General features: G+C 38.6%; 1 protein-coding gene across 1 annotated transcript in view; it reads left to right on the forward strand.

Moving 5' to 3' along the window:
- Nucleotides 1-8217: 8217 nt before the first annotated feature.
- LOC104494266 (polypeptide N-acetylgalactosaminyltransferase-like 6) overlaps nt 8218-24960 on the forward strand; it is a gene marked incomplete at both ends in the record, with an annotated part of 30850 nt that continues 14107 nt past the window's right edge. The window contains 2 exons of the mRNA XM_010137076.1: nt 8218-8335; nt 18022-18129. Of these exons, the coding sequence (XP_010135378.1) occupies nt 8218-8335; nt 18022-18129 (226 nt within the window). The remainder of the gene's footprint in view (nt 8336-18021; nt 18130-24960) is intronic.

Here is a 24960-nt window from a genome sequence, read left to right on the forward strand (position 1 = left end):
ATCACCTGTAACTTTTAATAGCAGACTGCTGTCCAGTTGGATTTGTTATCATTATTTATCTAGGAATCTCTCTTGGGAGGACAAGGAGGTCTGAATTAAAGGACTATTTTGGAAATAAGAACCTATGTTCGGGCCAGTGGCTATGTTAGATAGTTCTCTGGTTTATACATCTACATCTAAAGAGGGAAAGATAACATTGTAATTGGATAGTAATTCTGTTCAGCTGCTGCTCCCATGTATTCTGAGAGAACATCCTTGAAGGTAGTGATGGGATTTAATGAACTGTTGTTATTCCCTAATGCTTTAGATTATCCATCCTGTGCTCCCAGGGTGGATAATCTAAAGATATGATGCTAGCTTTGTTACTTATTTGAAAACAGAAATTTAAGCTCAGGTGAGATGTCAATTTACCTAAGTGTTACTTTCCATAGATGCGGATTTCCTTGTTAGCTTGAACAGATCTTTCCTGTTTAAAAGTAAGATGTATACTCAGGTTAGAATATTGACGCAGATTAGAATATAAACTGCATGTTTCATAATAATCCAGAGGGAAAAGGTGATAGTAGCACGTTCATTGTGCTTTCATAATCACAGTAATTGGATTTTCACAACAACCAGAAACAGGGTGACTTCCTCCACTTGCGAAATTCTTGAGGCTGTGCAAACCACTACTTACCTGTTTGAATTCTGACCACAGGTGAGCTTTAAATGCAAAAACTAGTACAGTTGAGAGTGTAGACAAGATGAGAAAGAATATATCCTTTTTCTTAAGAAAAAAAATATGCATTTTGTGTTTAGTTTTAGATATGCTTCAAGGTGAGCCTTACCAAGGGATAAAGGAGGGATAAAGCTCCTGTTTTAGGGCTTTTGGTAATATTTTGCCTCAGATCAATCTTTATTTGTACCTTTAATTTTCAAAGATTTTATTTTAAGGGACAACCCTGAATACAAATGATACCCTTCAATATGAAAAGGTACTGACAGTCGACAGATCTGTGTTAAATTTTGCTTAGAGGTTGGCATTTTTTTTCCCCAACAGTTCTCACTCATTTCCTACTAACAGGCGGAAGGTTTTTTTTTCTTCAGTTGAGCTCTGCGTGTTCAAGATTCACGTCTGTTCATGACATGAAAGCGGTGCAGCAGAAGTGCTGCTCTCAGCAACCTTTTCTTGCTTTTACAGCACTCAGTTCTACATCTTGTAAGACTGCGTATTATTCTTATCCTTTTACCAGTCTTGCAGCATGATATTCCAGCTGTTCTTTTGTTCCTCAGTTTTATCCTTCTGAACACCTTCGCCTGTAGGACATTTCCAGAAGCTTTCATTTTCTTTTTGCTTCAAGATGCTCATTTCTGCTGACCACCTCCTTAGTCGGAGTCCTGTAGATCTCCTCTAACAGTAATTCAGATAGATTTCCCTTGGGTTATGAGATGTAATTATAAGAAAGGAAAGCCCTCTCTTCGGAGTCTTCCATCTCTATCCACCTGACTCACCTTTCCCACAGCTTCATTAATTTTCTAAATACGGGATGGAAGGCTAAATGGGCTTCAGCATCATTACCCTCAGAAGGGCTCATCACTCTTTTACAATTTGATTTTCTCAATGAAGATTAGAAATGTGTTAAGAAAAATATGCAAAATATGCAAAGAAGCCATCTGATTAAATCATAGTGCAAATTTTTATAAACTGAATCTCAAATATTTTTAGAGGGTTTTTTGTAGCTGACTCTCTGCAGCAGCTGTCTTTCTATCTCTCTTTTGGAAAAGAATGGGGATTTCCTACCAAAAAACCCACAAGCTAACTAAAATGTGAAATGTAATTATATAGGGACTTGCAAGTTAATTTAAGCAGTACCATTTGGCTGCTACATGTTTCAGCACGATTTCTTTTAATATGATTTGAACTGCTAGGTGATGTAAAAACTAAGCCTGATGCCCTTTTCTTGCTTTTTTCATACTTGTAAAAATATTTGCTCTAATACCAAAAAAAATTTATGCTTTTAAACTTAGAGTGAGATAGGTATAATGCCACTGACACAAGTTTCATGTAATGAAACTATTTGATGGTTGTGTAGCACTTTCATAATCAACAACCGTCACCACATAAAAACGCAAATTTTTTAACTCGTTGGTCGTGACAAATTTGCTACATTTGGCATCAAAAAATGAGGCCTTATTGCGATTTTAGTGTAGAGACTGTAGATTATGTGGAGGTGCAGGCTACAAAAGTACCAGGCAAAGCTAAAGAGCCCTGATCTCCATCCTGTATAACAATGTCTTCTGCACTGGGAAGTAGCAGAGAGTCAGAAGAGTTTGAGTGATTTTGTCACAACCTGTCACAAGCAGCTACTATCACTAGTGGGTACTGCTGGGTACAAAGCCACTCTTCTGCCACATTAGCATTTCACAAAGTTTGAGTTGTACAAGAAGGATGTTACTTTCAGTTAAAACATAATGGAACTCTGCTATATCTGAATGCAGCTCTACTCTGGAAAAAGGAATGATTTTCATCAACAACATTGACGAGAATTTGGATGGGACTGCTTAAATAGCAAGATATTTATCACCGCAAAGTTAGTCATTTTGTGCTAGCCTATGGGTGAGTGCTCTTTTAGACTGAATATTTTAGAGATTGTTTTAGGAAAAAAATCCAGAGAGCATGTAGCACAGAAGGAAACATGGGTGAAATTTTAGTACTATGGCTCTTAAAGGACAGGTATATCGCTGTTTGATTATCACTTGTAAAATAGTTGACTTGATGCCAGAAATGTGCAAAACGTGCATGCATATATGCAGGTATTTATTTTAGGTAAGATGGAGACTGTGCATGCATATTAAATCTATCAGTGTATGATGGATTTGGGAAACAACTTATTAGAAAGATCTAGTGAAGAAAAATTAACGTAAGAATATCCCAAATGCTTGAGTGACAACATGAATATACAGCAGTTTAATGAGAGAATACAGATTACTGAAACCAACTGGATTTATAGGAGTCAGCACAGTGGGGTACAGCTCTATGAATTTGAATTTGCACGAGTATCTTCAGTTTGCTTTGTGAAAATTGCTGGAGTACCTTACCGTAAATAGTTGGGACTTCAGAGTTACATTCATTAACAGAGCAAAAAAAAATCTGCTGGCAATTTACAGTGTACTGTGGTGACAGATTTGAATGTACAGCGAATGAACTGGAGTGGGGGCAGTTTTTATGCAGAGCAAATCAACTACAAGAGTGACCTTTTCCTTACATATTTGGTCTTCCATATATTTCAAGATACTGTTTCTAGACTCTCTAAGGAGATAATGATGTGTACATCAGGAATGCAATGGTTTGCAAAAATGTGCGATCATTTGGTACAGACAGGGGCACAAAGTCATCAGGAATAAAAACTGTTCAGAAGACACTTGTTCCAGGTGAAAAAAAAGAAAGAATAAATCCCATAGGCTAATGTCACAGATACAGGTTTTACTTTTTAAATTCTGATGATTTTATAAACATGGAGATTACTCATGTTGTTAGAATGGCTAAAAGATAAAATACAACTGTGCTTTATAGAAACATTAAATGTTAAAAAGTCAGTACATTTTAAAATACTTATTTAAACATATTTGGTTAAAAAGTTAAGTATATGAAAGATTCCTGGTTTTATTTTACTTCTTGAAAAATTCTGTAAGTCTGATCCGCATTCATTCCAGCTGCTTCAACTCCTTTTTCTATGCACAGTATAGAATCTGTCCCTCAATTTATCTTTAGCTGGAGCAACCTTTAAATTCATGTCTTTGTCATTGATTTAATTAATCTATATCACTTCCTTGCCATGTGATCAACTCATCTTAATTTCAGTTTCTTTTATTTCTGCATTCACTTCACTTCATGTGGGTGACCAAGTCTGTCTCTTACATTATACATACATAGATTTTAACTTTCAGATTTATTAGTACCTTTTATTACCTAGATTAGTGTCAGCTTCTGCTGTTTGCTTTAAGAAGCTTTGGTGCAGTGTCAGGAATCACAGCAGAGAGCACCAGCAGCAGTAACCAAGGTGTTTGGATTTATTCACTCTTCTGAGGTCCTTTGGGTGGTCTCTCTAGGGTGGAGGCGTACTCTCCTTCGTTAGGAAGACATTGAAATTCACTGTAAAATGTGCACAAGCCCAGATCAAAGCTGCCCTCAGTAGGTCACCAGTCATTTCTGGGACTGTCACTGTGCCGGCAGCAACACAGTCCCCTTCCTCCTCATCTGTCACAACCATGACTCCACAAGGTCAGCAGGGCCCAGCCCTGACCCCTGATGCAGGCTGACACGTATTCCAGTTTTTGTATGGTGTGCCAGTTGGTTTGGCACTGAAGGCCAGTTTGTCTAGCATATTCTGCATGAAGTGGGCACACCTTTTCAGCATTCACCTGTTTCAGCTAAGTAATTCAGCATAAAGCCTTAATCAGTCTGGATTATACAGAGATGCAGAGTGCAGTATGCCATTCACTGCATACAATTATAACGACCAAAGCTCAGCTGTTCCAGGCAGGTGATCCCTATCAGCTCTTTCCAAAGTGTCCCAACATGCATCAGCAGCATCTCAAGTCAACAATGATCAACACACAGTGTAATATTTTCTTTATGTTGAATAATAGATCACAGAAACGTGCATTCACCTACTGACATAGTATGACACAAAATAGACGTGTCATTGGGCATCTTCAGTCCCAACATCAGCGTACCTTCTACACGCATCACCTAGCACAGGTGCTTCTCTAAATGTCTTTCTGCATGATGTCGAAGGTCCTCTTTCATTTTCACATCTTCACAAATCATGTAGGTCCAGTATATATATGTATATATATCACTCTTGCAATGTACTGATTCCGAACCCTGCTATGCAGTTCATTTGTTTGCAATATACCACATTAATTTCTAATGCAAATAACTTGACACCCCTTTTAAGTCTGTGTCATTGTTTCTCTTACCTTGAAAATTCATGGATAATCTCTTTTCTCCCTCTGCATGTAAATTAGGAGAAGTTACAAAGTTATTCGCTGGCTTGTGTCGTGGTAGGGGTTTTTTGCAGTCTCACTGAATCAAACTCTTCTGTCTCAGCACAGGAATCTGTGACCTCTTGGGCCATTTTTGGATCAGGTGGCTTTTACTTGCAATGTTGTTCTTTTAGGTATAGTCAGTGAGTCTGTGCAGTACTTCTCATGTGGAAGGTTTTTATAACTGTCTTTAAGTTTAGCAATCTAAGCCTTCCAGCTTTTCTGATGTTTTGAGACTCTTTGTCCTTTGAAGTTTTTTAGCATAAGTATTTTACAACTTCCCACTGTAATTGATCACATAATATTATGCTACAGTAGCTCCAGTCTGATTGTTTAAGCATCTACAAAGATAGCTTTGTTCCTGACATTTCTGTACAGAAGCCATTAAACAAGAGATTAATTCTCCTTTGGGCTCAGTGAAGTCCTTATCTGTGAGAGTGACCTTACTGACTACAAAAGGGCTTGTTGTATCAATCATGATTGTGGAACTGGACTCTTGTCTTCATATTTTGGAGACAATTTAAGGCCTGTTCAGCAGCAGCTGCTTGTGGCAGGGAGTGGAATACGTATCCTGTGCCAAGTGGTCAGGTTCACACAGCTTATTGCTCATCTCAGTCCAAAACTAAAATGCCATCCTGTTTGTCCTCTGCATTGCTCTTCCTGCAAAAGAACAAATGTCAGAACATGTTGTGGAGTAAGAATGAATGGAGAAACATTACATCCCATTTCATTTTTTTCTTCTTTTCTTTTCAAAGTAAGCGCAAGGCCTGTGAGTTTGCTGCTGTTTCAGTTGTTGTTTAGTAGTTTTGCTAATTGTAATAAATGTTCCAAAGTTTCACAGCTAACAAGGGGTTTCTTCACTCAGTGCTACCACCGGGAAACCTGTGGGTTAGTTATAAAGCATCATTTGCAAGTATCTGCCAATCGTTTTTCAATTTAAAGTCTCTGATTTTTTCACATTCCAACTGATTCACCTGCAGCGATTGCCTTTGTCATAGACTATTCACTGTGTCAAGAGAAATGTTCATGAAAGATACTGTACCTAAGAGAATTAGATAAATCATGCATTTCCCTACTGATTTCTGGGACTTGATTTCTTCAGCTGGCAAGGACTTAGTCATAAACATTCTCCATGCAAGTGCATCTTTATAAAAGGATATTGTGTTTTGATTATTTAGAATCTGAAGTCTCAAAGGGCATCTTGTAATCAGATTTACTTCGGTAGGAATTTAAAATATATTGTAGTAGACAGAATCCCCAGGGGAAGGTTTCTAATAAAATCTCCATTGAATTTAATCATATGTGGAAAGAACAGTCAATATTTGATATATGAAATGTCAATAAAAGTTAAAAAGTATTAGCATTCAGTGCACAGCCTTGACGGTTAGAGGATTGCAGCTTTGTTTCACAAATGTTCTATGTGTTTTTAAAAATATAATTTCTAGAGGAAAATAGAAATAGTCTGTTAAAAGCAGAGCTCCATATTCATATAAATGGGTAGCTTAATATAACATATAATCTAATATATATTAAAAAAAACTATCCAATAGAAGTGAAAGGTAAAATATCTGTAATGTTTTGCATTATGAATGCAGATGAGAGGATCATTTTCTAACACACATGCACGTGGGGATTTGCTGGCATCCTTATGGTGGCAAAGGCCACTCAGCTGTCTGTCTGCTATTTTATCTTCTCCACTGGCTTGGATAAAAGATAGCAATATAAAAAATGTTAAGGCAGATAAAATATGGCAGAATGTTGTTCTATTAACTTGATGTCCTCTTTAGTAAACGTATAACTTATGCATGGATTCTTGTCATACCTACCGGTCCTGAGTTCACTGCCAAATCCTAAATCAGCAACAAAGGGAGAGATTTTTATTTTCCAGTCAGTTCTTCAGGGATCATATCATCTGCTTCCATATCCCCAAACAAACCACCAATACTAATTCAAAACAAAAATGCCCCTAGATGGGATGATTATACCCCGGAGCTGCTTTGTTACAAAGCATACTGCATACGGTCCAGTTTCATGTCCATTTTCTGATAAGGAAGCACTGCCTGGAAGACATCCAGGTCTCTCTTATATTATGTGGTTTTTCTCTTGCTGGCAAGCCATCAACAGGAATGTGTTCCTTCTAGCCTTTCGCTCTAAAACTCTTAAGGCGAGTGTTGACCTACATTGATTGTGTTGGACTTTCTTCAGCCTGTTGTCTCTTTCCTGTTCAGTGTGGATCCCTTTGTATTGCCCTTCCAGCACAACTTCAAGGAATCAGTGAGCAACCTTTAAATCCTTGAGAACTGTCAAGGTATTTACTGCATTAGAAATGCGGTGTTCTTGGTAGTGAAGGAAAAAAAAAAAAAAGCTTAGTTTCCAGTACAAAATTCCTGCTTATAAATTTAAAATGCACTTTTCATTAATATTCTCTATCTTTAAATGTCCCGTTTGTTTTCTATATTATCTGTGGAAGAGGCTGAATTAACTAAAGTAAATTCCACATGTTTATTCATGGATAAATGCAAACACTGGAAACATAGCAAGTTATTTGCCTGTGAGTTAAATTACCACTGTGAGACAGTTTAGGAGTCTTAAATGCTGCTATAGAAAAGCAGATGTTTAACTCCCAACAGCTGCTCTGTAGCCATTCACTGTCACCTTTCCGCCTTTCTCTAACTTGTACCTATGAGACTGAAATGAATTGAAAAGTTTTGCTAACTTTCAAGTGTTACTTCACATGGAGTACTTGAGACTACATTAAATACTTTGGCAGGTTTCCAGAATCCCTTTCTTTTTCTATTATATGGGTTTATTTATTAATGGACAGGATTCGTTAGGCTTTTATTGAGAGGATTTTATGCATGATTGCCTGCCATGCTCTGTATCTATCTACATGTCTATCACATTGCCTATTTTTCATCTACAGTCCATTTTAGGGTGAAAAAAAGATAAATGTTGTTTGTTCATAGTATTTGTCTACCCCTTCCATAGCTTTGCAGTTGTGGAAGCCAGACCACCTACATTCACACAGATAAATGTTGTTTGTTCGTAGTATTTGTCTACCCCTTCCATAGCTTTGCGGTTGTGGAAGCCAGACCACCTACATTCACACAAACATACCAGCAGGCACACACACACGCACGTGTTCCAAGCACCTTCATTATTGTATGTATTGTTTTATTCATCCTTCAGGTCTCCTGTAATGGCTGGAGGTCTATTTGCCGTTAACCGGAAATGGTTTTGGGAGCTGGGAGGCTATGACCCAGGATTAGAAATATGGGGAGGAGAGCAGTATGAAATCTCCTTTAAGGTAAGTCATCAAGTCACCTTATACACTTGTTTACTTGTTTGGTGCAAGGCTCATGCAGTCATGATGCTTTCATTCATACTGGCTTTTGTCTTTTCACTAAGATTAATTTAGTACAATACTGCTTTTTTCATTAGGAATTTCCACTAATTTCACAGAGAATTGTGCAATAAGCATGTGCTCCAGAAGGTATACAAGAATCACAGAGTGCGGTTCCCACTGAAAATGTGGTAGCTTACCACCATCAAAGAATGAAGTTCTACCTTGTTCCCTTTGTCAAATCTCCATTTACCTTCTCTCGGATGCTGCATTTACTTCATACTCAAGCACTGAGCTCAGCTCAATATGCCAACAGATAACTAATCCAGAAAAAAAAGAAAATTGCGTAATTTCATGCATAATTTTCAAGTTTAATCACCTCTGGGGATATGTTCCCCTGGAGTCAGCTCAGGGAAATGGGTGGAAATGGAAGGAGAAGGCCTTAGGAAGAAGGATCCCTTTCAGTAGCAGTGAATCTGAGGATTCACTGAGGATCTAAGAGATCCGAGGATTCACTTTCAGTAGCAGTAAATCTGTGGAACTGAGGAACATGTTTTAGGGACCCTGGCAATGCAAAGTGAATGGCTGGACTCAATGATCTTAAAGCTTTCTTCCAGCCAAAATGATTCTGTGCTTCTGTGAATCACTAGATCAGCTAAAATATATGAGTAGTTTTCAAGTTCTCAGGTTATGTACCACCAGCCACGGTATATCGTCATATCCTCTATGTGGACAACGTGTATTCAAATCTGTTACTTGGGTTTTACATGTTGTGTTGAAAGGCTCATTACTTTCCACATGTAAGTAAGATATTTTCACTAGTTTGATGAGGACTAACATGTCTAATTTTGAAAATTTAGTTTATTGTGATCCAGTACACCCAAAGACAGAAGAACTTTACCTCACGGCCTCTACATGCATAGATTTTCAATGACTTGATAGAATTTCGTGACATAGATTAATTGAGTCAAGTATATTTGGATAAAGCTTGGAACTGAAATTAGAATTCACATTTAGCTTCAGGATCTTTCCAACCTACTTCCAAACTCCCATCAGTATAAAGCTCAGTAAATAAATTCAGTATGTCAGCTGTGACTAATATCGCACATCTTGCTGAACCTGAGTTTCAACAGCAATTAAAACAACAGATCTGAGGCCATTCTGTTGAATGAAACATACAGCATGACCCAACACTGGACTGCCAGGCTGTCTTTACAGGAGTTATCAAGAACAGCAAAATGGTTTGTATTAACTGTGCTACTCTCCTGTTTCCCCAAATAATATTTATACTGCAGCAAAATCAAACAGGAAGGCAGGAGAGACCTAATAGCTAGATAGTGGATTTAGAATATATTGATTTCATATATCCTAATTAATCTCATTAATATATACTGGCCGTAGGGTCCCTGTCCTTTTTTAGTAGTGTTAAAAGAATTTTAAGATACTCTCTAAAAATTATTGCCAAATAGGAACAACTTTCTGTTGGAAGAACTCAACACATTCAAGTTTTACAAAGAAGACTGCTTTTTGGTTTGGAATGACGAAAAATAGTAGAAAAATCATGGAGTTGGAAGGGAGAAACAGAAGGGTCTCGGGTTTATTATACCAGAATCACCAATATCAGTTTGGAAAAGGTTTCTGCTTCAGCAGTTTCTACTGTAGCTGTAAATTCAGTCATCTTGAAACTTATTTAAATGAGGACAAGTTAGCCAGACAGTTTAATTTACTAGCTTTATTCACAAAACTTGGGAAAGTGGTGGACTTGCCATCTCTCTGTTAGTCACAAAGTCAGTGAAAATGCCAATAACTAGCCTGGTTCAATTTCCTTGGCTGCCCGAGTGGATCTTGTCCTGGGTTCAACATGGAGGAACCGGATGCTCCCATGTTGTCCAACTGCATCTTACCTTTTCTTAGAGTTTCCACATCAGTGGCCTGTGGAAGTGTGGTAGGATGGGTGTCCTGTGTTGATGTCATCTCACATTGTTATTTTGCTTGGCAAATTATTTTCTGGAGTATCCTGCTTCAGTAACATTCCTAACCACCAGGTAGTTAGCTGTTCTCACACATTTCTTCTGTGATTCGACTAATCCTTAAGTATTTTATGAAAATATGACTGGTCTTCATTAAGAAGTTGCAAAAAGAAGCCAGTTTGAAATGTCCTATAATTGTGGGAAGTTTGTGTTTAGAGGACTGTTTCAGGCTGATCTTTAACCTCAAAGACAAACAGTGTTCCTTTTATGTTCCTCAAATATCAGTTTTTAACTTTGAGATTTATTTGTACAAAAGCTGCAATGTAAGGGTAAATAAGCAAACAATCTACTGTAAAGAGGGACCATGATGATGACACCACCTTCCCAGTGTTAGACTGGGAATTCTTGTGGTTAATTCAAATACAGTGATGTAGTTATGGAAGGATGGATGCCAGAGCAAGAACTCTCATGTGCTTCCTGAATTGAAGTAGCATCTACTTTATCTTGAACTGGTTGCCCTGCTCTGTGAGATAGAATGGGGGATATTTGCAGATCATTTCTTGTCCTCAGTGATGAATTTTAAACTCCATGGATCAACAAACTACTGCAAGCCTTCTGCTCAGCATTTTAACGCTAGGTCCAGGTACTGTAGAACCCAGGAAAGCTGTGGCATATCTTTAATTAGCACCACTAATGTTTTGATGCAAAGGAAAGCTTACAGGTATGTTCAGGAAGATTTTTCACAAGTGTGTGTGTCAAAGATGATGTTTATATGTCCAAACTGACTAGTGACAAATAGGGGGAAACATTTAAGAAACAGTATATGTTTGATATTCTCTAGCCTGACTTCATACAGAGAAGAATTTCCTAGATGTTGGAATGAAACTTCGCTCCACAGAAACATTCACACATTATACAGGGAAAAGATCACTTAACACTCAAGATCCTTTTAAGAAAAAGCATTTTCTCAACCAAAAGGTTCTGCATTACTTTGCCAGAGACATTCACAATTATCCCCACAGCGCAAGTAATGGGAGTGTTTGCTATAAAGTGGGAAGCCATGGGTGCGAAGAGCGGGCTTAGAGAGTCAGAGAAATTGGTTCTCAGAAAAGTATGCTGGCTAGGTCTGTTCTAGTCAAGACGCAATAAAATAGTTTGTCTGAAGTCCTTTGACTTAGGGAATTATTAGCTTCTTTGTCATGAGCGTAATATCAGCTGCTCTGCTCTGCTCGCTAATCTTCTACTGCACTTTGCAAACCCCAGACATGCAATGAATTAAAGCCTGGTGCTGGAGGAAGGGCCATCACGCAAGCTCAAAGGAATCACTAATAATAGCAAAGCCATGTTGCTTTATGAGTTCAAGATGCTAAGACAGAGTTCAGGGACTGATTAAAAATTAGGTTAGCAGGACAAGTGATTGCATGAGGAGTCAGGGAGCAGTTCCTGACAAGAGGTTGAGTCAGATTTAGGATAGGTACTCAGGCTGGGAAGCTTGGAGGGAAGGTGTCAATTTCGATGTTTCTCTCTGGCTGTTTCACTAGGTGTGACATGGGGTGACAGACACCAGGCTTCAGTGCAGAGCGTAGTCCTAACCAAGTTTTTTTCGGGAGGGGAGATTGCATCAGCTCATTGTACAAGGACGGAATGTGCGCAGTTTTGTTTTTCCCCTTCTTAAATACATTGTCCCAGAGGCGCTACCACCCTCCCAGTGGGCTGGGCCTTGGCCAGCAGAAGCTCCGTCTTGGCTTTGACTCTATTGGACATAGGAGAAGCTTCTAGTAGCTTCTCACAGAAGCCACCCCTCTAGCTCCCCACTATCAAAACCTTGCCATGCAAACCTGATACATAATGCTCTAGAATAAAATAAGGTGATTCTCAGGGAGAAATAGTTGGGCTGTGTTTAAATACAGAACAACCTAACAAAAAAAAAACCTTGCCACACCCCCCCAATACAGTCCTTTACACTGGATGTTCCTTAAGCATTGTAAATCATACTTTAACCAAAAAATTAATCATGATAACCAAGCCTCTTTTGAAGCTAGTCATGTATATCTAGAGTTGTTTTATCCTTATCCTTGCTGACACACCTTCCAGATTCTCTTCATCCCTGTTTTCCAACATACACCTCCAAGTTCATTAATCCTTTTCTTTATCATCGTTGACATCATCATTGCTAATTCCTTCCACTGCTGGTAGTCTTGGCAGGAGATAGGGAATGGCAGAGCATTATCCCTTGTCCGTGTAGTTGTAATCTATGGGAAGAACTGACAAACATGGAATATTGCCACTTTTCTCAGCATTTTAGAGGTGCTGGTGAGTATTGTTGAAATATCCACAGCCTTCAGTTCCCACTTTACGCAGTACGGTTTTAATATCCCTGACAGGAAATCCCACTCCACCACAAGTAAATGGTTTCGCTGTTTGTGAACCCACTGCAGTCAGATTGCAGATTTGCAATCAATGATCCTATTTTTCAATTTCTTCTTGCATTTAGCTCAACATTCTCACTACATTGAAGAGTTCACAGTATTCTTCCTTTTCCTGTTCTACAACTGCTAAGTCTGTTCTTTTGGCTTGTGCCTGAAACATCCCAGAAAATTTTTATATTCTTATTTTCTACAATGTTTTCAGCCCCACTGTGTTGATAGATTTCTTCTGTTTGTAGTCCATACCTCTTGCACAGAGGTGCTGAGAGCACCGAGCTGATGGCTTTGCATGATAGACATATTCCTCTTCCACCCGTTTACTACTTGTTTGCTTTTTTCCATCCATTTCAGTGTCTTTCACCATTGTCTGTCTTGTTACTCTCAGCAGCAATATATTTCTCAATTAGTTTTGAAGCCTGAAGCCTGATCCAAAATCCACTCAGTCCCTCTCAATCTTTTACATAATTTCCTCTATGTTTATGTTCCTGTTCCACAACAACACATCCTCCACTGCTCAAAATTCATGAGTATCTTACTAATTACGATTACACTGTAGCATATGGATTGGAGTCTCACTCTCACGTGCACGGTATTTACATTTTGCAGATAATCGCCAGGCTGGATCACTCATAAACTAGAGAGTTAAAGCAGGGGGGAAGGTGGGAAACAAGAGCAAGCAGAATTCGATTTTAAAAACAGACAAGTGATGTGAAAAGAGGATGGCTCACCGAAAATCCCACAAGAGCTGTAGAACAGAGCCAAAAAATGCATCTGTGACATCTAAGCTCCAGTCAGGAACAAAGCCGTATGACCACAGCTTAATCTCTTCCACAGCTTCTGTTAATGCCTACCTTCTGCGTTCAACAATCCCTATAAAATGTTTTGCAACATTCTGTTAGAAAGAGCTATATAAAGATAAATTGAGATATAGTATATAGTTGACACATAAACTACCATTTCCAAGCTGAAATTGCATTGTTTTGGTTTTGTCTGTAGTTTTTATACCTCAGCTGCAGACCAGATTCATTGCTTTTGTAAGAAGGAGGCATTAGCAATCTTGAGAGTTTCATTGCTTGCTGCTTAGATAACCAGAGAAGCACCAGTGTTGTGATAGCATTTTCCCAAATGTCCCACACCACCTGGATTCCTTTCATGGCATGCTGAACGTCTATAATATTTAACACAGAAGTCATTCTCCAATTTCTTTCATTTAGCACATGTGACATAAAAATGCACATTTTAAAGACAAAGTTGCCAGAATTTATCTTACCAATAAAATATAAAAAATGCTTTTAAAACCGTTCTGAAGCTGAAAGATAAACAGCTGCTAAATGTCCTTCAAGGCAGCCCAAGATTCGTTTCAATTACCATGCACAGCGCACCTCAGGTGCTGCACAGCATTTTCAAGTTTTGTATCTATCAAATACAACCTAGCACAAAGTGTTATTTCCTCCTGCTTGTTACTGCCTCAGCATATCTGACAGGTTTTTTTCTAATTCCTTTTCTTCTTTTTTTTTTAACTGATATCCTACTGCTTTAGAGGAAATGGAATATATGTCTACTTCACATCTCATTGCCTAAGTTAAAGTAACGCTGGCCTTTATTTCTTCTTTCTTGTCTTTTAAATTGGATCTGTGGCTGACCTTCACCTGAGTCAAACTGCTAAGCTGTCCACTCTTCAAAGGCTAAGAAACCTTGGGTAATCACTGTAATGTCATGTCTAGCCTTTGAAATAATACCTTAATTTAAAAAAAAAGAACAAATAGTAAACATAGGTCTGCACTTTCACTGGTGCACTGGGTTGTCTGAAGACAGCCAGAGAGATGAAGTTCCTGCTAAAAAAGGTACAAGTGATATAACATACAAATGAAGTATTGGTAGAAAGTTAAATAGCTTCTTTTTTGACAATAGCATTACCCAACTTATTTTAACACTACCATTTTATGATTTTTTAATATGTTTATGAACATGTTTTCCACTGAATTAGGTGACATGATTAAATGAGTGAGGATTTCAAGATTTTATTTAAGAAGTAGATTTTTTTTTAATGTTTTTGAAAAGAAAATAATGATCTTGTGTACATGGCATTGCTAGACTGCTCTGAGTGGTAATGACCTCTTTTGGCATGGAAGCAGAGCATTCATTTTGGTCTCCATTTCCAATTCAGCAGTAAATTTCCTCCCTGAGAAGGGCTGTGCTCACTAGGAGACCAGATGGGATATTCTCACTGCAGAAATAGGTATGAAATACTCTTGATTCCATCAGCATACGTGCTTTCATTTGGCAGAGTGATGCCCAGGACAGCTGCCTTTATTACCCTGTGGCACTAAGCTGCAAAATTTGTCACCTCTTCTGAGATGCCAGCATGCACCAGAAGCACCTATCCGGAGTTCCTATGCCTTAGTTCACTCTGTGATGGGAGGTGCTAAGTAGCAGCTTCCCAAATAGCTCTCAGGTGTACCCAGCTGTGCAAGGGCATCTGTGGAATTTCAGGACAAAGCCAAGCTTGCCCCACTTTCAAGTGTTTCAAACTTTCCTTAAACATTTACGCTAGCATATTGAGGTTTGTCCTGTGATGAGGTGTAGAGCCTCAAACCTTTCATTACCAGCTGAAAGTTGTGGTTAACAGCTAAGGGTCTGTAAGGGCTAATACACAAATGACCTATAAGAAGCAGCTTTCTAAAACACTTTGCAACTCGAGACTTTACTTGAAGTTCCCTGTTTTCTCCATTTACAGTATGAATAGCACCATCAGTCTCAGGGGCTGAATTCTGGCCTGCTGCATTTAGCAAGTGCTTTAAGTCACACTTAAGCATTAATTTATACCACATCGCAGTGTTCGTCATCTGCATTTTCAGGTTACTAAAATCTAGTCCCAAGCTCACGGCCACACTGCCAGGACCAAGCAGATTTACCCACGGTAACACGAACAGGCTAGCAAGGAGAAAGAGACCAAACTCTTGCTCATTTTCACTGTTGTTTCAAATTAATGGAATTAATAATTCTGTTTTCCTGTGATTTCAAAATCAAGTAGCTACAGCCAGCTGGTGGGCAGGACAAAAGAGACAGAATAAGAAATGTATGGTTAAAAAGTGCAGAGATGTACATTGTTCTCTGCAGGCTTCTTGTGATTTGCAATCACATCATATTTTCCAGTATCTTTTTTCCAAGGGTTTAGTTACTTTTGTTTTAATTCAGAGCATATCAGCTTTTGGATTAACCCCTTTCTTTTGGAAAGGGTTTGGAAGCTGTTGGTGAAACTTTCAGTTGTCTATGTTCTGCTCTGCTTTAGCCTCCGCTGCAAATTTGTCTCACACCTTTTCACTCCAGAGTGTATTAAATACAGATAAAATTCCTTTGAATATGAAATGCATGGACCTAAATTCTCATCCAGATTCACAGAGATGTTTCATGAAGCATCTTCATGTATGTCCACATAAAGAGACAAGGAAAAGACGAGCCCCCTTTCATTTTCAGCTTTGGTGTGGTTTTCTTTCAAATTGCACAAGAGGGAGTTAGTTGGGTTTTTTTATTATTTTTCAGTCTAAAGGCTGAAAGCTGAGTCCATAGGTGTCTGTTACATGGAATAACAGCCATTCTATTCTAAATCTGTGGAGAACGAAAACTTGTTTAGCCACGGCTAGGAATTAATTTTTATAATACCAATGTTTCCACTCTTAATTTTAAGCTCTTGCTATGTGGTTGGTTTTAGGATACTTAGACTTCTTCTTGGGAGTTTTAGGAGTGATTTTGTTGTTGTTTTCCATTTCCCTGATTTGCAAAGTCAAATTGCTTTTTTTGAAATCAGAAAGTTATGAATGTTGTCAGAATGCTACATAAATCGTGTAATAGCCATGTTGGAGTTCAATGGCTCTGCATTGCCAGAACATAGAAAATCACGTCCGTATTGATTCAAAGAATGCTGATATAAAACTCACTAACCAATGTGACTATTAAGCCAGTATTCTTTATTCGCGGATCCAGACACACAGGGAGATATTTCTTGCCATTCTGTGCACGCTTACAGGGAGTCCGATTACATCATTTATACTGTTAACTTCTACATATGCGTTATCTTTCCAGGAACTAGTAAGAACATTATAATCATTCGCCCCAAATTCATTTACATAGTCTGCCCCTCTCTTGGGCATGCACAGTGTCCTCTGGTGGTCTTCAGTGGTGGTCATTTGATGAAGGCTAGAGTCTTCCTCTTAGATGAACTTTTCACCTTTCCATCCTGACGTATGCTCTCTTGCGTTTTTCTGAGATAGCATGTTCCCCATTCCAAGTGAATTAACTTTTGCCTTTGTTATCTCCTTTAGGATTCTTTTACCCTGATTCATGGCTGCCTGTTTTGCCCAATCCACCAGCTTTCCAAGGACAAGACCATCATTTACGACTTAGCTGGTCCCTGTCTTTTCATTATTTGTGATTAACTAGTTCCTGCTATCAATATGTTGGCATGATGGCCATAGTTCCTCTGACATGACACCAAACCTGGCTCTCACATACACTTAGTCATGCTAAGTGAAGAACTGTGAAGAATTCCTTACTCGCTGCCCATCAAGATACAGCTTGATTTTTAGAGCCATGAAGTACTTTTAGCTCCCCTCAGTTTTGATCGAGTTCTGGTTGCTCAGACCTGAAGCATCAAACCTGCGTGCTCCAGATGGTTCCATCTGTTTCAGTATTAAAATATTCACGATGAAACTGAGCAGCATGCTCTTCTTCCTCTGCCTGCATAAATTCGATCAGAAGGAAATTCATTTTTGTCCCTTTTTCTTTAGAAAATGAAGAGCATCCTTAGAAAATGAAGTGCATATTAATATTTGAGCTCTGTATTCACTATTCAAAATATAAGCCAGGTGTTTTGGAAAAAAAATTATTTACTTCTGATTGATGACTTATTTTATTCATATAGCCTTCTTTTAAAATTTAGATCCTGCATGTTTTAAACAACAGACGGCAATAGTATCTTGGTTGTGTTGCAGAAGAACCATTGGTAGATATTCTAAATATGTTTCATGGTTTTGTTTTGTGTATACTCTGCCTTTGTACAGTGAGATTCCAGGTATTGGATTGCCATGTCACCTAATCTCAGCTATCAGCATACGGAGAAGGGCACCACTATGAATGTGGGAGGGGTCAGTACAGAACGATGTGTCATTTTTTCATACCCATTACTTAAAATGTCTTTTTTGCCCCATTTGTTTCCAGAAATCATTCCTTCACTTCTTTTCTGTCTTCTTTCCAGGTGTGGATGTGTGGAGGTGGCATGTTTGATGTTCCTTGCTCTCGAGTTGGGCATATCTACAGGAAGTATGTCCCGTATAAAGTCCCTTCTGGAACCAGCCTAGCACGGGTGAGTAATTGGGTCTTGCTGCTTTTCATTTTCATTCATCATCAGTCTCTTAATTCCCTGTGAACTAGTTTCCAATAAACCATTAAAATGGAAAATGAACGTTTCTTTATGTTTTCTGAAATGAGATATGAAGTTGCTGCAGTTATGCTGCCTTCCAGAGATAAGATTGCCAAGAATAAAATGGAAGAAAATACAGGGTTGTATGTCTCAACAGAGAAGCACGTTTCATGCTGATTCAAAGGAACCTAGGAATAACCTGAGGCTTATGTTTCTCAAGTTGCACAGTGCTGTCAGTCATAGTTTTTACAAGCAGGACCAATTTGAACTCACATTTTCTTATCAGTCAGCAGAAGAGACAGAACCTCACAGAAAGGGACAGTTTCTGAGGCAAAAGGGCTGAGTAACAATGATTTAAGCGACTGTCTAATTATTGTGTAAAACCTGTTTGTGGAGTACAGCCAACTTGGAGCCCTGTGAGTGAGAAATTACAAGACCTCTAGACATTTCTCAAAGACTACTGAACACATCCATATCCATGAGGGGCTTTTTGCTCGAGATAAAATATTCTATAACTTTCTGGAGATGTTCACAGGATGTCAAAAGATGGGAGACAAAGGGCATGGATGTAGCTTCCAGGCAGATACTCGTATTTATTCATCCTTGGGTTTAATCTTTTCTGGGTTAGAGGATTTTATATATATATATAAAATGGCATTAATATTAAAGTATGCATATTGCCATAGGGAAATATTTTATGAATCATATTTTTGCTCATAATGAAGATGTGGTATGAATAAAAGAATAAACTTCTTGCTTTAAGGTGGAGATATTCTAGGTTGCAGCTTCTTAGGACAAGGCTTGCTATAGTAACTGCAGCAGAGGAAAGAGGCCGCCTGGGCTGCCTGCCCAGCAGCTGGCTAGACAGAGAGAAGGATTTGGCTTAAAAGAGCATCAGTGCAGGCGGTGTGACACAAGATAGAGTAATGGGATTACAGGTGGTGACAAAACTGTACTGATTAAATTGTAAGGTGAAAATCTTCCCCCAATATAGATCTGTGTATTATCAGAGTTTCCCCACACAGATTTTTGCACTGGTTGAAATAAATGACTTCATTTATGGTATCCCCTGCAAAAAAAATACTCAACTTGAAATAAGAAATCCAAACCTCAGTGACTGTTCTTCTCTATTACAGCACAAAGTACCTCATTAGAGAATATGCTGTCTCATGCATTACCTGTAAGGCGCAAAATGCAATCATTGCTATTTGGTCTACTAGCTTCTCGTACAGTTCAACACTTAACTAGCTTCATGGAGGCACTGTGAGTATGTCAGGTAGCCACAGCCTGCAGGCTCCCAATACTATTTATTTTAGCTTGATTTCAATAAATGACTTGTGAAATATTACCAAAAACCATTCCCAGTTGTAAAAGAGCTATTGTGCTAATAGGGTGAGTCTTACCCTTTCCCTTCAAATAAAAGATTTTTTCTTCTGTGTTGTGGGGGGTCCAAATGATCATGCTTAGGTAAATTTCTGGCATATGTTTATGACTGAAAGAAACTTTGTATTCTCAGATTCCCAGCTTCTTTCCAGTACAATATTCAAAACCAAAACATTGATGTTAAATACACTGCATCAAGGCTGCCAAGAGCACAACAGTACCTTTCAGTGTTGGAGAGTATCTCAATAACTAGCCAAGGAAGAGAGTTTAGACCCCAATCCATCAAACTGTGTGTAATTTTAAACCTAAAAATATTATCTTTCTCTCATCCAAGCTAGAAAAGGAAAAGCAAGGACATACTTCTCTTCAGTGTGTCAATTCCTTTGATACGGACCACTCATGTTCCAAATAAACTGCCCTAAGTGGAATTGTTCACCAAAATAATACTAGGGGAGTATGCACAGGAGTAGCCTGGATATTTCAGCTATCTTTGCATTATCCTCCAAATATTATATTATATCTTCCAAAGATTATAGTCTAGCCCTTATGAGTATTTTATCTAAAATTTCTCTCTATTTCAAGAATACAATTAATAGCATACTCAAGAATATCTGGAAGTATTATCCCTGCTGCCAAAGCAATACTTCTCACTGCTAAGTAGGTTCCACAAAGGTTTTTACTAAATCCTTTTCCATCTTCTGCTATGTAAAGGAGGATGCTGGAGATGCAGTTCATAAAGGAATGAGCCCTAGGAAGCCCAGCTGTGAGTGTATAAATTACTGCAAGAGTCCATTAATCAAGAGAGAATTTCCCCCTGTGTGTTAAAGAATGACAGATTTTCCCATCCTATCCCACAGCAGCAGCACAAGGATATGGAGAGTGGAGAGGATGGAGCTTCCAGACAAATTCAAGCATAGCCTGGATCACGTCACAGGTTTCCTTCCAAGCTGTCTCAGCTTATGTTTGTCCTTAACAAATAATGCTTAAAGTGAGCATTTTACCTTCCCTTGGGATTTCACCTCTCTGTATGTTTTAGCAGCAAGTTTTAACACACGGTTTCAGCCTGACCAATCCAGGTATCTTTTTAAAGAGCTTTGACCTGACGTGAGGATCACGTTTGCTTTATTAAATGAAAGACTTGTCAAAAACTCTGCTCCACTTTCCAATCCCTAAATAACCATTAGTGTACCACACACAATAGAATGTATGATGACATCAATTACCTATGTCCTTCTTATCATATTTCTTACCTTATTATCTATCACTCAATACCTGCAACGCCTAGGCATAATTTTTCTGACGCATACCCCGTAAATTGAAAAGCATCCACATATGAATCACTCGGTCAGTAAGACTGTTTGGAGGCACAGAGCAAAAGTAAAGTAAGCTGTAAACATGCGTAGCAGATTTGTAAAACAGACTGTGAAAACCAAATGAAGATAAAAAAGCTTAATTTTTTTAGTCCGGAGTTATCGAAGATGTTGCTGCTTGCCAAATTCAGTTAGTGTCCAATTTACAGGTAATTGCACTTAAAGGAAGATTAATGGGCATACAAATGTCAACACTGATTCCACATTATATTGTGGAAGGACCACATAATTATTAATTCATACCAAACCTCTCAAGCTCTGCACAAAACCTCTAGTGACTAATAAGTGATTTTGCCTGTTTCTTTTAGATAATACATATATAAAAAGCGAACCCCCGAATCTTAAAAGTCCTGTGCAACATGTTGCCCTGTAAAAACATCTGAATTTTTTTACTGAATTATTTTAGTTGCTTTGTAGTGTTCTTGACTGTTGCTTCATTTTTAACAGTTCTAGCTAAGCCACTTTCCTTTAGATGGTTATCTAGGAAATTAGACTTTAACAGATTGTTAGCATTTTCTTGTAGGTGTGTCTCAGTTTATTTTATTTAGTTTCCTGTTTAGGGGGAATTTTTTTTCCTATTAGTGATTCTGTAAAAGCCATAAGAAATTTATCGCTAAAAGCTCACTGTTCCATAGGACATGCAGAGATGAACTCAGAATTACAAAATATATCTACAGACTTTTTTTTTTTGCAGGTACTTTACACAGCATTTTAGCATTTACTCCAGAACATTAGAGCACTCAGCCTTTCTGAAGGGAAGGGTGATCCCACTGAGGTTCAACTTTGGATGCTAAACCAGCAGCAGGATGAATCCTCACTTAAGCTGAATTCCTCCCTGCACGCCAGGATGTGGAATCTCAGAGCACAGTGATCCTCTGACCCAGCAGGCACAAGCACCATATTTGCCTCATTACACAGTGTCACCGAATTGGAACTTGCATGAGTTTGGGTTCAGGAATTCAGCTGATAAAGGTGGGTTCAGATTCCCACCTGAACCACTTGCTTAGCTTTTCGTGTGGCTCTGAAAGGCACCTTCAAAGAAAATTACTGCAGCTATACCATCTGGCGCTGTGACCACACTTGCATTTTCGACAGCTTCCTTTAATATTATGACTGGTTTGGAGTGGGGTTTTTTTCCAGCTGCAAATAATGTTTGCAGTTTTCTTAAAACAGCTCGTGAACATTTTCTGTACTGTTTCCAGGCAAGTTAAAGAGCCAAGGAGAATTGGTTAGGTGACAGCTATGTTTTCTTATGACCAAGGTGCAAACTGATAGATGTGACATGCTGTTAAGGAAGCCCTGCTGGCACTTTTGCAATCACCTACAAGACTGTAGCACAAAGTCAGTTATGATTCAGCAGTCACAGTAAGCAGCTGAAGCATTGGGTTAGAATAAGCAAATTATTTAGGAATCAAGCAAGAATCACCTTGCAACAGCACAGCTACAATATATGATAATGATGATGATTATACAGTATAGCTTTTAAGTTTCCATTCTAAGTTTTTTAAACAGATTTATAAATTCATCATTAAAATTAATTAAAGCAAGATCTCAAACAGAGCACTTACCAAAGAAAATGCTAATTTTTTATATTTTCTCCAATCTGAATAGAAGTTTTGCTTTTGAGATAATAAACACAACAGGACAGGCAGCTTAGCTATCCAGAAAGGAATACAAAGAATATGGAGAACTAGATGTTTCTGGACAATAGCAACATCAAAGTGGAGGTAGCTACTTTGCAGGATTCATTCAATAGACGAGCACTGGAACCCAAGTTACATGGCTAAAGAAATCTGTTTGGAATCAAACGCCTGAATCCTCTTGCAGGCTTCGCTGCAGAGATGGGCTGTGGTGTATCCGTGCCTACGGAGTATGGGTCTGTAATGTGAGCATGGCAGTTGCCAGCAGATCTGTGGATGACAGATGGAGTCATCTGGAGATGTTGTTACACTGTCCCTCTGCTTTGTGCAGCTCCCCTACAGCCAGTCTGCAGAGACCTGCAGCCACGGAGCTGGGGGCAGGCAGCAGCATCGTCCCAGGACTCTGCCCATCCCTGCCTCCAGGCAGACTGGCTGCAAGTGAGCCATCAAGCGGAGATGTAACCTTTAGTCAGTGGGCTGGTTTTTTGGCGGTTGTTTTTTTTTTCTTCACTTTTTTCCAGTGCATAGATCTTGAAATGTTTTGCAGGGAGTTGCAAGCCTTTATAGAGAGAATGAAATCCTGACTGTTTTCAGATTACATCTGTGGAATTTCAGTTCTGGGTATTTGCAGACTACAGGCTGAGAATAAATAGCCTCTTGCTTCTCTGCCAGCTGTGATAACTCTCATAAGAGTTATTTTTACACACCACCAGCTTTGTCACCTATACTGTCTTCCATGGAGAAGCATTTCTTTTATGCCTGCAGACATCTCTGTATTTGGCTGGTGGTTTTTTACACAAATAAAAAACATTGCTGGAATGAAACCAAATTAAGTTTTAAACACAGTTATGTGTAAAGGACCACAATAAGATACCCAAGGGGGGGAAAGATTGACAAACACTAGCACTGCCTAAGTTAAAAAGGAGTTATGGCAAGAAGAGGAAAGGTTTGAAAACGCCCATTTAAACTTAACTGATGTGGGCAGCTTAAACCTGAACATCACAAAGCTGTAATTAGTGTCCGGGAAATGTTTTATTTTGCTTCCACTGTAGAAATACACAGAAATGAGAAATGGTTATGTTCCGACACTGATGGAAGGACGTTTTCATGAAAGTGAGGGTGCCATTTTTCTCCTCATGAGTGCTCTGGAGTTTTGTACCCTGCTGCCTCTGTCATATTAATCTATACTTGTTGGATGGGCTCCTCCAGTCGTATTTTGTTCCCCTCCTCCATCATGATTTATTGGGACATTATGCTACCTGTATTCCACAGGAACATAAAGTATAGTTGTCTTGACTGGATGGATCCCAATGCACTTTTTAAAAACATTTTTTGGAAAAAACAAACTGTATATTATATTATTTTCAGCCAAATGAAATACAGCAGCTTCCAGAAGTAAACAGGGCACCCATTTGAAATTTGAACAATACTGTGCTTCAAAAAACAAACAATTAAAAATGTTTAAATTAGGAAGATGGTGTAGGTGGAGTAAAAACACAACTGGAAATTTGCTTGGAAGGAAAAGATATTAATACGTCAGTTGTTGCAGAGACTGATGTGCTATTTTTAGAAATAAACAGTCATATCCTCTCTTTTACTTAGCAACTTAAATACAGTCAGGCTTCAGACATGCTGTGGTAATTCATATTTGATTGGTATAATTGAAAGTAATTTTTGATGTCCTGGCTGATGAGAGAAATTGCTATCATGACAAACAAGTCTACACCACCAGGTGACATCCAGTTCGTGTTAAAGGTTCAGATTAAATGTAGGACTACAGGATCTCGTTACAGGATCCAAATGTTTCTGTAGTAGTTCAATATTGACAGAAGTCAAGTCTGTGAACTGGGGTCATGGTTAGTTTCATGCAAACAGTGAGATAGTCACAAAAGTGGAAAAATCAGGTTATGCAGGTGAAATGAAACAAATAATAAAACAATTCTGCTGCTTTAGTGTCACCAGATAACAAAAATCTTCTTTAAGACATCTAGAGTAACTGAAAACAGGAATTACATTTTTGTATTAGTTTAGTTTAACTGCTGCATCTAGAATGTCAAGTGGAAAAGGGGCAGCTAGAGGATGGAGTTGTGCAGGCTCACAATGCGGAACAGAGTACAGCTAGGTAGTTCTCTTACCAGTGTTGTCATTGCAAGCCTGCACACCAGCCACAGTTATGAAGCGTGGACCTACCTCTCTCTTTTAGGGACCAATCTGGTTAAATCTTGCTTAGAGGGAATATTTATGAATCTTTGACATGTCCCTGCCTCACTGCACCTCTCCGTCCTCATGGCCAGTGTCTACTTTGTTCTCACTGAATTTATGTGAGTAAAGTCACATCCCTTGAAAATGACAGATGACCTTACACGCCTGAAAAGAAGGAA

The sequence above is a fragment of the Buceros rhinoceros genome, unplaced genomic scaffold (assembly GCF_000710305.1).
Source record: "Buceros rhinoceros silvestris isolate BGI_N320 unplaced genomic scaffold, ASM71030v1 scaffold4815, whole genome shotgun sequence".
NCBI lineage: Eukaryota > Metazoa > Chordata > Aves > Bucerotiformes > Bucerotidae > Buceros > Buceros rhinoceros.